The 13,309-nt window shown below is 42.5% G+C and overlaps 1 protein-coding gene and 1 long non-coding RNA gene across 3 annotated transcripts in view; one reads left to right on the plus strand and one right to left on the minus strand.

Moving 5' to 3' along the window:
- Window positions 1-641, minus strand: part of Xpo4 (exportin 4) — a 110,647-nt gene extending 110,006 nt beyond the window's left edge. The window contains exon 1 of one of the 2 annotated variants that reach the window (XM_063232485.1): window positions 476-641. In XM_063232485.1, the coding sequence (XP_063088555.1) occupies window positions 476-544 (69 nt within the window). In that variant the 5' untranslated portion in view covers window positions 545-641. The remainder of the gene's footprint in view (window positions 1-475) is intronic. The other variant, XM_063232486.1, reaches the window with a different exon arrangement.
- A 685-nt stretch (window positions 642-1,326) lies between these two features.
- LOC101788755 (uncharacterized) lies at window positions 1,327-12,360 on the plus strand. Its single transcript, XR_001198740.2, has 5 exons — window positions 1,327-1,501; window positions 10,586-10,784; window positions 10,994-11,228; window positions 11,587-11,748; window positions 12,030-12,360. It is a non-coding gene; the product is annotated as an uncharacterized LOC101788755 (long non-coding RNA).
- The last annotated feature ends 949 nt before the right edge of the window (window positions 12,361-13,309 follow it).

The raw sequence follows: 13,309 nt of genomic DNA on the forward strand, positions 1-13,309 counted from the left end.
CACAGACGGCATCACGTCAGGCAAGGCGCTAAAGGACAGAACGCTCGAAGGGAGAAAGGGCTGCTAACAGCATCCGGACGGTGCCGTCTCTTCCCTCTCTGCACCAACTCCCCGGCGGCGCGGCAGCCCCCAGAGGTCCCCGACAGGCGCCCTGCGGGCGAACCCCGACCTCCCTCCCCGCGCCCGGCCCTGCCAGCCACGGCGTGCGGTCAAGCCGTGGTACAGGATTCCTCCATTCTACCCACCGCATCCCAACGCCAGGATAGGGCAGAGATCATCCCCAGAAAGGAGGGGACCAAGACAGGAGGCAAGGAGGATGGGGAATCCTGCGCCACGCCACCTCCATCCCCTACTCCACTTCCAGGGCTGCCCGGAGGCCCTTCCCGGGCGCCAGCCCGCGGGCGGCAAGGCCTGAGACGTCAGGGCCGGCCAGAGGCCCTGGAGGCCCCGGGGCTCGGGGACGCGGCGTCCTCACCATCAGAACTTTGGCCGCGTTCTCCAGCTGAGCGATCACTTCAGGGGGCCCCAGCGCCGTCGCCATCATGGTCTCTCTTCAATGACGCGCCATGCGCTGCATTCTGGGAGCGGGCGCCTTGGCCGGCCAATCGCCGCCACCCCGGAGCCTCGCGGGCTCCCGCGGCCACCAGCGCCGCCGGCGGTGTCAACTTTAGCGAGTGTAGCGCAGCAGCTAGGTCCTGGGCGGCCGGAAACAGATGAGCGAGACTCGGACCGCAGCACTGGGGCGAGGGCGGCAGTAGCCCGCGCCAGGCGAAGCCGGGCGGGGTGCCCAGGCGGCTGCTGCCTTCGCGCACCGCGCTCGCTAAGGCGCATGCGCGCGCCCCCCCCCGCCCCCCCGCTGTCAGCTCGCACCCGCTTGCTCCCTCGCGCCGAGACCGGGCCTCTCCCTCCGCGCTTCGCGAGCGCACGGGCCCCTCCTGGCCCTTAAAGGCTCCGGCGCCGTGGAGGATTTCTCAGTCCTTTCGAAATCATCCTGTCGCCGGCCTCCTGCTTCTCTGCTCCTCGCGGGCCGAGGAGCGAACATCCCAGGATAGAAGGCTTGCTTCCCGGACGGCGCGCCTTTCGGACAGCCTTCCCCGCGGCTCCGGCCGGCGCGGGCTGAGCGGCGGGCCCCACCAGAAGAGTCCCCGCCGCGCCCGCCTTGTGCTGGGGAGAGGGAGAGAGCAGGGACGCCGGCCCAAGACCCTAATCGCCCGAGAAGCTCGGTGTGGCACCAGCTTCGTCACGTGTAAGGAGCTTGCAGCAGCAGTGCTAACTGGGGATCTGATGAAAAGGGCATGAAGTGTGCCCGTAATCCAGCCTTTCCGCCGAGCTTCGATCTTTTTTCACAGCCTTCCACGCTGCCGGCATCCGCTATTTTCATATTCAAACCAGGCTGAATTGTCGGAAAGGGTTTTTGAATCGACCTCGCTTTCTGTAACATCTACCTTTCCATACCTGTTCTGGCTTCTCAAACTGCAGAGCCAAATTCATTTCAGCATTTGTAAGTTTCTTCTGTTGACATTTCTTTTTCTTATTTATACGTAAACCATTCTGTTGAGTTTTTATTTTTTGTCACTGCTACAGAACTGCATGATTTAACTGCACTGAAAAACCTGTTATTTCTTGTATTTGATCTTTACAAGTTTAAGTTCAGGAAGTAAATTGATTAGATTTTTGTTGCTTGAGAAACTGAGGAAATGTCTCAATTTGATTACAGTCAAGTGACCCAAAATGCAGTTACTGGTCCTTTTTCTTTAAGAATTGTGTGACCCTGCTGGGCTTGGTGGCACATGAGTGTAATCTCAGCGCTCCAGGGCTGAGGCAGGAGTTCGAGGCCAGTCTGAACTGCACAGCAAGACCTTGTCTCAAAAGACAAAAAAAAAAAAAATTGTGTGAACCTAAACTGTTAGCATAGTGCCTAACACATAATGATCGCTCTAAATTTTCAACAGAGTATGGCAGTGTGCAAAGATTACAAAGTAACTCTAGCTCTAAAGTATTATTAACCAAAGATCAATTATATAACTACAAATAATAATAAGTAGTTGGTGACAGTAAGTGTTTGAGGCTTAATGTTCATATTCACCCTTTGATTCCAAGGCATTTGTTTTACATAATTACAAACAGCATTGGTTTTTTGGTTTTTAATTTAGGGTCACACTGCAATTCAGGCTGGCATTTAACTGAAGATCTTCCTGTCTTGTCCTCCAAAATGCTGAGATTACAAGTGTATAACAGCATGCATAGTAGAGACAGGCTATTAAGAAACAGAAAAAAAGAGAACTGTTTGCCTACTATGGGCAAGGCCGTGGGGTCCACCTCCAGCACTGCAAAAAAAATAGAGACAGGAAAAAGAAATACTTCCTTTCAAATTAACATAACTTTGGGGGGGGTCTAGAAAAAAAAACAAAAAAAACAAAAACAAAAAAACCATAACTTTGAATTTTGACACTTTATAAAGTGGGTTACATACATCTCACATACAGGGGAGCCAAGAATTTCAGGCAAAATTAAAGTTGTAGTATCTTAATGTTGGAAAGCACTTTCAAATTTACCTACTGGTTAACTCTTTTCCGTGCCTAATTCATTATTCCTTGACTTATTTTTTGGTCATAACACTTGGGGTAGGAGGATAGTATTCCAGCCGCACCACAAGATTTTCATATCCTAAAATAGAAGAGGAAAATAAAGTTCAAAACCGGGTATAGGGATGCATGCCTCTAATCCCAGCACTTGGGAGACTGAAGCCGTAAAATCACTGCAAATTGAAAGCCAACCTGAATTGCATAGTGAAACCCTGTCCCAAAAAGACAAAAAAGAATTAATAAAGTTGATCAAATAATTTGTCACAAGGCCTGAGCAAAGTGTATGTAGCCTGAAAAAGGATAGGTGCCTGGTTGAAATCAAAAACATTTCACTAGAGCTGGGCAGGGTGACTCATGCCTATAATCCCAGCACTCCGGAGGCTGAGGCAGAAGAATCCTTGCAAGTGCAAGACCAGCCTGGGCTACAAAGTGAGCTCAAGGCCAGCCTGAACTGCGTATCGAGACCCTGTCTCAAAAAGACAGAAAAAAAAATTTTTTTTTCACGAATGCATCCACATTTCAGAGTATCCTTTTCCACTTATGGTGCCACAAGCTCCAAAATCATTCCTACTTATTCTTCAGCAAAAGTGATTGATTGAACGTATTATAAACTTTCCCATGGGAAAGGATCATTTAGTTTTTAAATGGAAGTCAATGGAATTGGCTTTCATACCCAACTTTATTTTGTGCCTTTTCTAAGTCGGTCTCTCCCTGGGAACATTTGTTAAACAAAAATATAACTGCTACTAATATTCTGGTGCAAAGAAAAAGCAACTGTTGTGTATAACAGATAATAATAATACTTTACTTTAAAACTAGAAGAGATTGTAGAAATTATGGATTTTAAGATTTTGACACTGAAATATTTTAAGGATTCTGTGATTTTCAGATTTAGAAAATAAAACTCAGACTGGGTGTCATAGTACATGCCTATAATCCCAGCACTCAGGAGGCTGAGATAGGAGGATTGCTGAGTTTGAGCCCAGCCTGAGCTACCTTTTAAATTCAAATCCAGTTTGAACTACAGAATGAGACCCTGTCTCAAAAAATTTGCCAGGCATGCTGGTGCACACTAATCCTAGCATTTAAGAGGCTGAGGCAGGAAGATTGCTGCAAATTCAAGGCCAACGTAGGCTACAAAGTGAGCTCAAGGCCAGCCTGAACTGCACAGTGAAACTCAAAAAAAGAAAAAAAAAATTTAAAACAAAACAAAAAATCTTACATTGGGCATGATGGCAGAGGCTGAGGCAGGAGGATCATCATGAGTTTAAGACCAGCTGGAACTATATAGCAAGAATCTCATCTCAAAAACAATAACCACAAAACCTTAGGACGTGTCCTAGAGTCAAGTATGTTCATGTTGGAATTCAAATCAGAGGAATTGGATTTGCATTTTATCTCTGCTTCTTAAGAGTTATGTTTACTGAATAAGCAGCTTGACATCTCAGGACCTTACTTTGATCATGTGTAAAGTGGAGATCTTTACAAGTGCGTGAAATTCAAAGTAGAGACTGTGTTTGAAACAACTTTATAAAATCATGAACTCTAATGTGAATGTAAAGTTTTACTATTACAGCATAGCAGTCACGTACCTGTTTTTTACGGTGCATGACACTTTGTAAATCATTGAACTTGATGTCATTTTCTATTCTCACAGAGTTTGGGGTCTAGTTGAAAAGATAAGACGGACATATTTAAAATAATAGCAGTTGGCCAGACATGGTGGTGCATTGCCTTTAATTCCAACATGTGGGAAGCTGAGACAGGAGGCTCTCAGGGAGTTAGAGGCCAGCCTAGGTCACATAGTGAGTTCAGACCAGCTTGAACTACACAGTGAGAATCTATCCCAAAAAAACCAAAAAAATCAGTCATTCAACCCTAAGGAACATCATCCTAAGTCATCTCACTTTTTCCATTTGTGCTATAAAAAATGTGCTTAGAGCCTGGTGTGGTGATTCATGCCTGTAATCCTAGCACTCTTGAGAGACTAAAGAAGGACCGAATGTTTGAGGCCGGCCTGGGTAACTGTCTCAACAGGGAAAAAAAAAAGTTGGGGATGTAGCTTAGTACTACAAAAAATTAATTCAAATGTTTGGTATTTGTCCTTGATTTCTGGCACAGAGCACCTAAAGCCCTTAGAATTTCCTAGAGTAATGGGATTACTTTTTATTAGTCATGACAAGCCCCCTTTAATCACAATTTGAGCTAAAAGGTGACTTAGGATGGAGTCCCTAGATTTCCTCAGGACAGGCAGGTCACCAGGCACATGGACTTGTGTCAGACTCATTAGTCTCAGAGAACAAGCAAGGGTGCTGAACATTAGTCTTAGTCAGCGAGGTCCACCTAGGTGAGTACTGTCACCACATCCAGGGACACCTTCCAACTTAGGACAGAGACGCCTATGTACTGCCTCATCCAGCTACTCATTCATATTTTGGATAATAAAGTGGTAAATATAAGAAAGTGTTCTGAGCTCTGCAGTCATTCCAATAAATGATCAGAGCTGAATGGGGATTCTCAGATCTGTGGTAGATCCCAGGATTGATGACTGAGCCCTTGACTGGTGAGGTATGCAGTACCTATAAATAGTGTGGTGGCTGAATTGAATTGTCACATACCCAGTTGATGTTGAAAAATCACAAATCAACATATGGGTTATTCTTATAATTCTTATGGATTATAAGACTTATATTAATACTCCAATGTGAGACAAAGACTATAAATTCATATTTCCATCACAATTAGCACGTGAAGGCACTAAGCTCTTTTCATTTATCATCTCATTTAAACCTCACAACAACTGTTATTTACCCCAAATGACAGATGAAGAAATCGAGGTATATGGCAGTTAGATTACATGTCTCACAAATAATAATATGGAACTAAGCACGGTGGCACACACCTATAGCCCATTCAGTGTGGGAAGTGGGGGCAGGAGGAACATTCGAGCTCAGCTGGACAATTTAATGATTCGGAGAGATCCTGTGTTAAAATAAAATTTAAAGGCGAGGAGGAGTTGTGTTCAATCCCCAATATGGAAGAAGTAAAGAAAGAAGGGGAAGGAGGAAAGGAGAGAAAAATAAAGTGGAACTGGGATTTGAAATCACAGTGTCTTTTCCAATTCTAATGAAATAAAACTAGAAATTAACAGTAGAAGGTAAACTGGAAAACCCACATGCATGGATATTAACACACTTCAGAAACCAAAAAGTCAAAGAAAAAATTCACAGGAGAAACTAGAAACTATTTGGAGATAAATGAAGAACACAGTTACCAGAATGTGGTAAAAGCTGAAAGGAAACTATGGTGGATCCTACAGATTCCAAGCTCCTATGTGCAGCAAGAATTACAAACTGTACTAACATAGTGGGGGGAAAGCAACTGTTTACCGACAGTCACACACAGAAATGGTTCTGGGATAACAAGAGGAACTCTGCATGCCAAGGCAGCAAATCAGGCTGTGAGCGGGAGAGGGAAAAGGGCATCGCCTGCTTTGGCCTGGGGTTAGATGAACTCCTGGAAGCTCAAGTGAGGGAAGGGGAGAGATTAGGGAGGAATGGCTCGAAGATGCCACCCTTGTTTGAGGGGTAGAATGGAATGAATTCCTTAGCCCCAGGATTCTATCTGAACAATAACTATAAGCACATTGAAAAGAAGAAAAATCTCAAGTTGGCAACGTAACTTTACACTTTAAATAATTAGAACCACACCTAATGCTAAAAGAACAAAAAAAGTATAGATTAAATAGATAACAGAAGAAGAATCAATGAAACCAACAAAATTGATAAACAGATTAAGAGAGAACCTAACTAAAATCAGAAACTGACAAAAGAAACATTGTCACTTATTTTAGATAAATAAATATTAGAAAATCCTAAATGGGGCTGGTGGTACACATCTGTCTCAGCACCCAGGAAGCTGAAGCAGAAAGATCACTGCACAATTCAGGTCATTCTGGGCTACATATCGAGACCTTGTCTAGATTTAAAAAAAAAAAAAATTGTGTCCCAACAAATTATATCACGTAGATGAGTGACACTGAACTTTTTTTTTTTTTTTTTCTGTATTTTTGAGATAAGGTCTCTCTATGCAGTTCAGGCTGCCCTTGAGCTCGCTTTGTAGCCTAGGCTGGTCTCAAACTCAAAATGATCTTTCCGCCTCAGCCTCCGAATTGCTGGGATTACGGGCGTGAGCTACCACACCCGGCTCAACACTGAACTTTTTAGAGCTTTCAGTAATACCAGCAGCCGCTGCAGCACAAGTGCCATAGGTTCACCACCACTGACGATAAAATAGAGAATTTCCCAAAACACCCAACCTATCAAAACTAAACCACAGGAAACTGCAAGTCTAATAAGCCTGTATCTAGTAACTCCTGCCTAGTTAGATCAGTAATCAGAATACTCCTAATGATCCTCAGCAACAACAAACCTAAGGAAGAAAAGCCCTGGGCAAGATACTGTCACTGCTAAATTCAGATCATATTGTAATTAGTACCACCTGGCCCAGTGGGCATTGATAGGTAGCAGACACAGATGAGTGATCAAAACATCTGGACCTGTGCTCCCCGCCTTTTCTAAGAATACGTTTGTTATTTCCATTCACCCTTGCTACATGACTCCCATCCCTATTAGATCACTAAGCAACTAGTAATCCTATAGGTTGACTGTAGACTGACTTATATTGTACTGACATTGTGATTTGCTGTCTAAATTACCCCTGACAGTTTCAGTGGCCTCCCACTTGGACCCCCCTGGGAAATCCAGTTTTTCTCATTTCCAATAAAGCTCTTCTGACTTTCTCTTTTGGTTTGTGACTTCCTTTGGTTTCCTTGATGATGTGAGACCACAAATCTAGTGCATTTGTGTAACAGGTTGGGAAGTTACATTTTTTCCATTTCACTAGTAGCAGCACTCTGGGATCAACCTTTTAAAACATTGACTTTTGGGGGGATATCACCCCATATTCAGACCCTAGCAATGCTGAATCATCTTTGTGTTGCAAGAATCAATCCGACTTGGTCATGCTATACTTTTTTTTAATGTACTCTTAAATTTTGTTACTATTTCGCAGAGAATACTTTCCTCAGTATTTCTCAAAATATTGGTTTATTTTTCTTGCATTATCTTTGGTTTTTATATCAGGATACTCCTAGCCTCATAGAAGGAGTTTGGACTTATTTTTACCTCAAATTTCTCAAAAAAGGATTAATATTAATTATTCTTTGTTTGATAGAATTTACCAGTGAAGTTATCTTGTCCTGGGCTTTTCTCTGTTAGATTTGTTGTTATTATTGAGGATCATTAGGAATATTTTGATTACTGATCCAGAGAGAAAAGGGATTACAAGTTAGAGATTTTCTTGTGATTTAGCACTATGAAAGCATGAAGCAGGAGGATCGTAAGTCTGAGCCCCACTTAGGCAATTTAGTGATTTAGTGAGACGCTGCCTCAAAACAAAAAAATAAAAAGGCTCGGGACATAGCTCAGTGCAAAGGCCTTAGATTTTAAGTCCCACTACCAAAAAAAAAAAAAAATAATAATAATAATAATAAAAATAAAAATTCAGTAGAATAAAAAGTTAGCTAGTAGAATGGTAGAAAATATTTGCAGTGATATATCTGATTAGGGATTAATAGTTACAAAATATAAAGAACTCTTAGAACTGAACAACAAAAGTAATTTGTTTTTAAAAGAACACAAACAGCTGAAGGTATAGCTCAGTGTTTGCCTAGCATACCTCAAGCTCCAGTTTGAGGCCCCAAGCTGAAAGGAGAAAAGAAAAAAGCCCTTTCCTAGATGTCTCTTTTAACAGGATGTAAAAATGGTCAACAAGCCCATGAAAAGTCCAGCATCTGCAATCATTAAGGAAATGTAAATCAAAACCACAACCATGTGAGACATCATCTCAGACCCAGGCAGTGGTTACCATGAGAAAAACAGTGACAGTTATCAATGAGTATGTGGAGAAAGTGGATTTTTTGTGTACTGTTGGTGTGACTGTAAAATGACAGCTGCTAACAAGCGGTTCCTCAAAAAACATAAACACAGAATGACCATATGACCCAGTAACCTGCGCCTGGGTATAAAACCCCAAAAGATGCAAGCCGTGTTCATAGCAGCCGAGAGTACAGAAGATGGAAACAACCACAAGTGTCCTGTGAGGAATGAATAGGTGAAATACAGTGTAAGCACACGTACACACGTACACAATGGCTACTGTTCGGTCTAAAAGGAAAAGAAATTCTGACATGCTACTGTACGGGCGAAACTTCAGAACATTATACCAAGCAAAGCCAGATTTAAAAAGACAAATATGGTATTGTTCTACTTAATATGGGCCTGTAGATGAATCAAATTTTTTTTTTTTTTTTTTTTTTGTCTTTTTCATTTTTATCGGTACCAGGGATCGAACTCACGACCGCCTGCTTGCAAGGCAGGTGCTTATGCCGCTGAGCTAAATCCCCAGCCCCTGAATCAAATTTATTGAAATAGAAAGTAAAATGGTAGCTCTCAGGGCTAGGACAAAGGGAAAGAGGAAGTTCTTCAAAAGACCCAGGATGGTGGGATGAAAACTGTACTTAACTAAGTTTAACACTGCCAGACTTTAATTATACTTAACACTACCAAATCATGTACTTAAAAATGGTTTAGGTGGTAAACATGTTCTTCATCATAATTAAAAACAAAGAACGGTATAAGCATCTGTTTCATGAAATTTGGCTACTTAGCTTAAATATAGAAAATACACTTTCACAGTTTAACTAATTATTGTTCACCTTTCACTCCCTCTCAAGTGAACAGTGGAATTTTCTACCAAATATGTGATGCCACAAAAGACTGAATGCAGAGAATTGTGTGAAAATCCAGGGATCTTCTGTAAATATAGACAGTTAAGAAAGTTGTAAAAACATAAACTAGCTCCAGTTCGCTCACAAAATATTTTCCTTTAATAAGTGATTTTTTCATGAAAATATGTTGGTTTGTAATGGGTTTATTACTTTAAATAAATAATTTCTCATTTAAATGTTTGAATATAATCAATATACCTCACATATTTAAATGTCTTTTCGGTCATCAGTAAGGTTTGGGTTTTTATTTTCCTTTTAATTGGTTTAACACTTTATTTCTTTAATGATTTTTTTTTTTTTTTGTATTGGGGATCAAACTCAATACCTTGCACTTACCAGGCAAGCACTTGAGCCACTGAGCTAAATCCCCAGCTCAATAAAAATATTTTTTAATAAAAATATATTTCCGAATACTTAGAGACCATAACTAATTCATTAATTTTTTATTTGTTTGGTATTTGGAATTGAACTTAGGACCTCATGCTTGCCAGGCAGGCACTGTCTAATTCGTTAATATTAGAATTAAATATGATATACACAGTTAGCAATTAAAATACATTTTCAAATAATTAAAACAGCCAGCCATGGTGGTGCATGACTATAATCCCAGCATTTGGGAGGCTAAAGGAGAAGGATCGCCACAAGCTTGAGGCCAGCCTAGGCTGCACAGTGAGCTCAAGGCCAGCTTGAATTACATGATGAGACCTTGTCTAAAAAAAGAGAAAAAACTTAAACAAAAGAAATTCATATAGTCTAACATGTGCTCCTAAAAAATAAAATAGTAAAAACAAAAAACAGGCCTGGGATGTAGTTCAGCGGCATAGGCAGCTGCCTGGCAAGCACCAGGTCCTGAGTTCAATTCCCAGTACCAAAAAAGAAGCAAAAAATAAAACAGTACCAGGAACTGAAGGCTAAGAGTGTTCTCAAGAACAAGAGAAGGTGGGCAGGGCGGCTCTGGGCTAGGTTTCGCCTTGTCATCATGCACAGCGGTTGTGATCCTGTGTGTCCCTGCAGTGTGAACATCACTGTGACAGACGTCATTGGCTGGTCCCAGTCAGCTTCACTGTGTCACAGCAACAGTTCACACGCTACGCCCAGCAGCTTGTCCCAGGTCACTGGAGATGTGACCTGGAAGGCCTCTCTCCCCCAGGTTTCCTCTCTCTGCTTCCTGGCTACCACGACATAAGCAGCTGTGCTCTGCTGTGCCTTCTGCCGCAGTGTGTGCTGGTCATGAGGACGCGGGCAGGGTTTCTGCTGTGAGGACCTGTGTTAGTATGCTGTTGTGCCTGGAGATGCCTCTGCTGTGGGCACCGCGCTGTCACCCCATAGCCTGGAGAGATCTCTCTGATGTAAGCACTGGGGAGCCTGAATCTCATATGCTGTTATTAATGGCCACTTTACATATTCACCAAAGTCTACACCAGCTGGGCACTGAGACAGACCAGTCACAGACAGGGGTTTTTGTATAAAAGGGGATTTTTTAGCCTACTGTTAGCAATTTTCTACTTCTTCTTGCTTCCATTCTTTTTAATTTTTTTTCCCTCTTTTTTCTTTGCAGGCCTTCCTAAGAGAGTGGGTTGTGTACTCCAGGGTCTCTGGATATGGCATTCTACACACAGAACAAAGTCCCCTTTCATCATCCTGGATCTGCGGATGGCAAGACTGGCCCTGGCAGCCACAGAAGGGAAAAAGCTGCCTCCTTGTGGAGCTGGGCTCTGGCCGACCACACAATAATACCCTGTATGAGAAGGGGAACATTCTCACTCAGCCGGATGGCTTTCAAGAGAAAGAGTGTAAGGAGTTCCAAACAAAATGTCAGAAAACCACTATTGACAGGCTCAACAGATTGGAATAGTATCCTGGAAATTTCAGTCTAGTAGAAAGGATGCCAAGATTCCATGTGTTTTTTTCTTTTCTTCTTTTCTGTGAGGAATGGTGCAAGGCAGAGACCAGCTGAGACCACCAGGCCTATATAAGGGCAAGATGGTGTGGAATTTATTGAGCTGGGGTGCAGGCAGGCAGAGGGTGAAAAGGCCGTCTGTAGGGAATAAAGAGAAGTGGGCTTTTGTTATAGGACTTGAAAGAAAGCAAGGGACATTAGGTGGGAAGATCTTAGTGAACCTCAGTGGTCAAAATTCTCTGGATGTTTAGGGCCTCGGTGGGCAAAGTCCTTGAGTATCCGATGTGAACGTGTGGGTATCTTCAGATGGCCAGGCATTTGGAAGACTCTGCTCCATCTAATCTCTTACGACATCCTGTGTGTGCCCAGGGCACCAGCGCTGAGCTGAGAACAACGCCTCTGCTGGGAAACAGGTTGGTATCGGGAGAATGAGATCCGGATCCAGCTTCACACTCGCCTTCCTTCCCCGTTTTTCTCCTTCCTTCCCTCCTTCCTTCTCTCCCTTTCCTTCCTCTTTCCCTCCCTTCTCTTCAGTGTTGGTGACCAAACCCAGAAGCGCTCAGCCTCTGAGCTCCATCCCCAGCCCTTTTTATTTTGAGACAGAGTGTGACTGGCTTGCCCAGGCTGGCCTTGAACTTGCACTGTTTCTGCCTCGTCTCCTGAGTAACTGCCATTGTTTGTTCTTCACTAACAGAAACCATGCTCTGCTGTGACCGGTGGATCCCTCTGTCCCACAGAGCAGCCACATGGCCTGAGAGCCTTGATGCCACCCCTGCTCTGGAAAGCATGTGCATTCTGTGTTTCTTCCAGCAAATCCCAAGTGCCCATCTTACCAAGGATGGCCCCAACCAGCTCTTCTCTGGCTCTATTTACTTATTTAAAGTGGAGTCATATTGAATCAGTCATTTTCTTCCTGTAGTCTTAAAAATAATTGTTTCTTCAGAGTTCTAAATTCTAAATTTGAAAGCTAAAAAATAAATAAATAAACTTGAAATAAATAAATAAATAAACAAGTAATTCCTCGATTCATGATTGCTTCTGTTTGCAAACAATTTGGTTCACAGACAAAACTGTCTGGCAAAATTATGCTTCCATTTGCAAACTCTGCATCAGGTGACACAGCCACAGCCATCTTCCCTACACAAACACCCACAGCCATCTCACCCCAAGCTGTAAAAGGAAATAAGTTTGTAAACTGAGGTACCACTGTGCTACATATTTTCTTTTTCTTTCTTTTTTTTTGTCTTTTTTTTTTTTTTTCATTTTTATCGGTACCGGGGATTGAACTCACGACCGCCTGCTTGCAAGGCAGGTGCTTATGCCACTGAGCTAAACCTCCAGCCCCTGTGCTACATATTTTCATTACAAGGGTAATGAACATAAATAAATAAAGACTCTAGAATGTAACTGAATTAAATAATCTTATCTACTTTATGCTGCTATTATAGAAACGTGTTCAATTTATGTAAATGTTCAAGCTTCAACTTCAAATATTCCATATGTGCAAATTAAAGTTCAATACATACACTGAACACATTGCCACCCAATATCTTCGTTGATTTAACATGCAATCAACAAATAAATATAGGTGCCCTGAATAGTTCCAGAGCACAGTAAGCAAGGGTGTTTAGCTCTTTTGTTGTTTCCAGCAGGGAACGCTCTAGATCATAATGCATATTTGACTGAATATGATAGAAATTTGCAAAATATGAATTGTTTGTAAGTGATTGTTTAGGTTCAACAGCACCTTCCTAGAGAATACATATAAAAGGAAATAAGAGAAAATATTGCAGTTACAGATAGTTTGATGAAGGAATAGCTACCTTGCAGTCCTTGGAAACAAGCCAAGGAATTTTGGGGATCAAAAATAGTACAAATCTCACTTGCAAGAGTACATTACTAACCTCTCTGCAACCAAGCAGGCCCAGCCCTCATGCATAGAACTAGTGATGCCACACCAGACCACTGGAGCAA

Source organism: Cavia porcellus, unplaced genomic scaffold (genome assembly GCF_034190915.1).
Source record: "Cavia porcellus strain 051 isolate PalLab524CR breed Dunkin Hartley unplaced genomic scaffold, mCavPor4.1 scaffold_21, whole genome shotgun sequence".
NCBI lineage: Eukaryota > Metazoa > Chordata > Mammalia > Rodentia > Caviidae > Cavia > Cavia porcellus.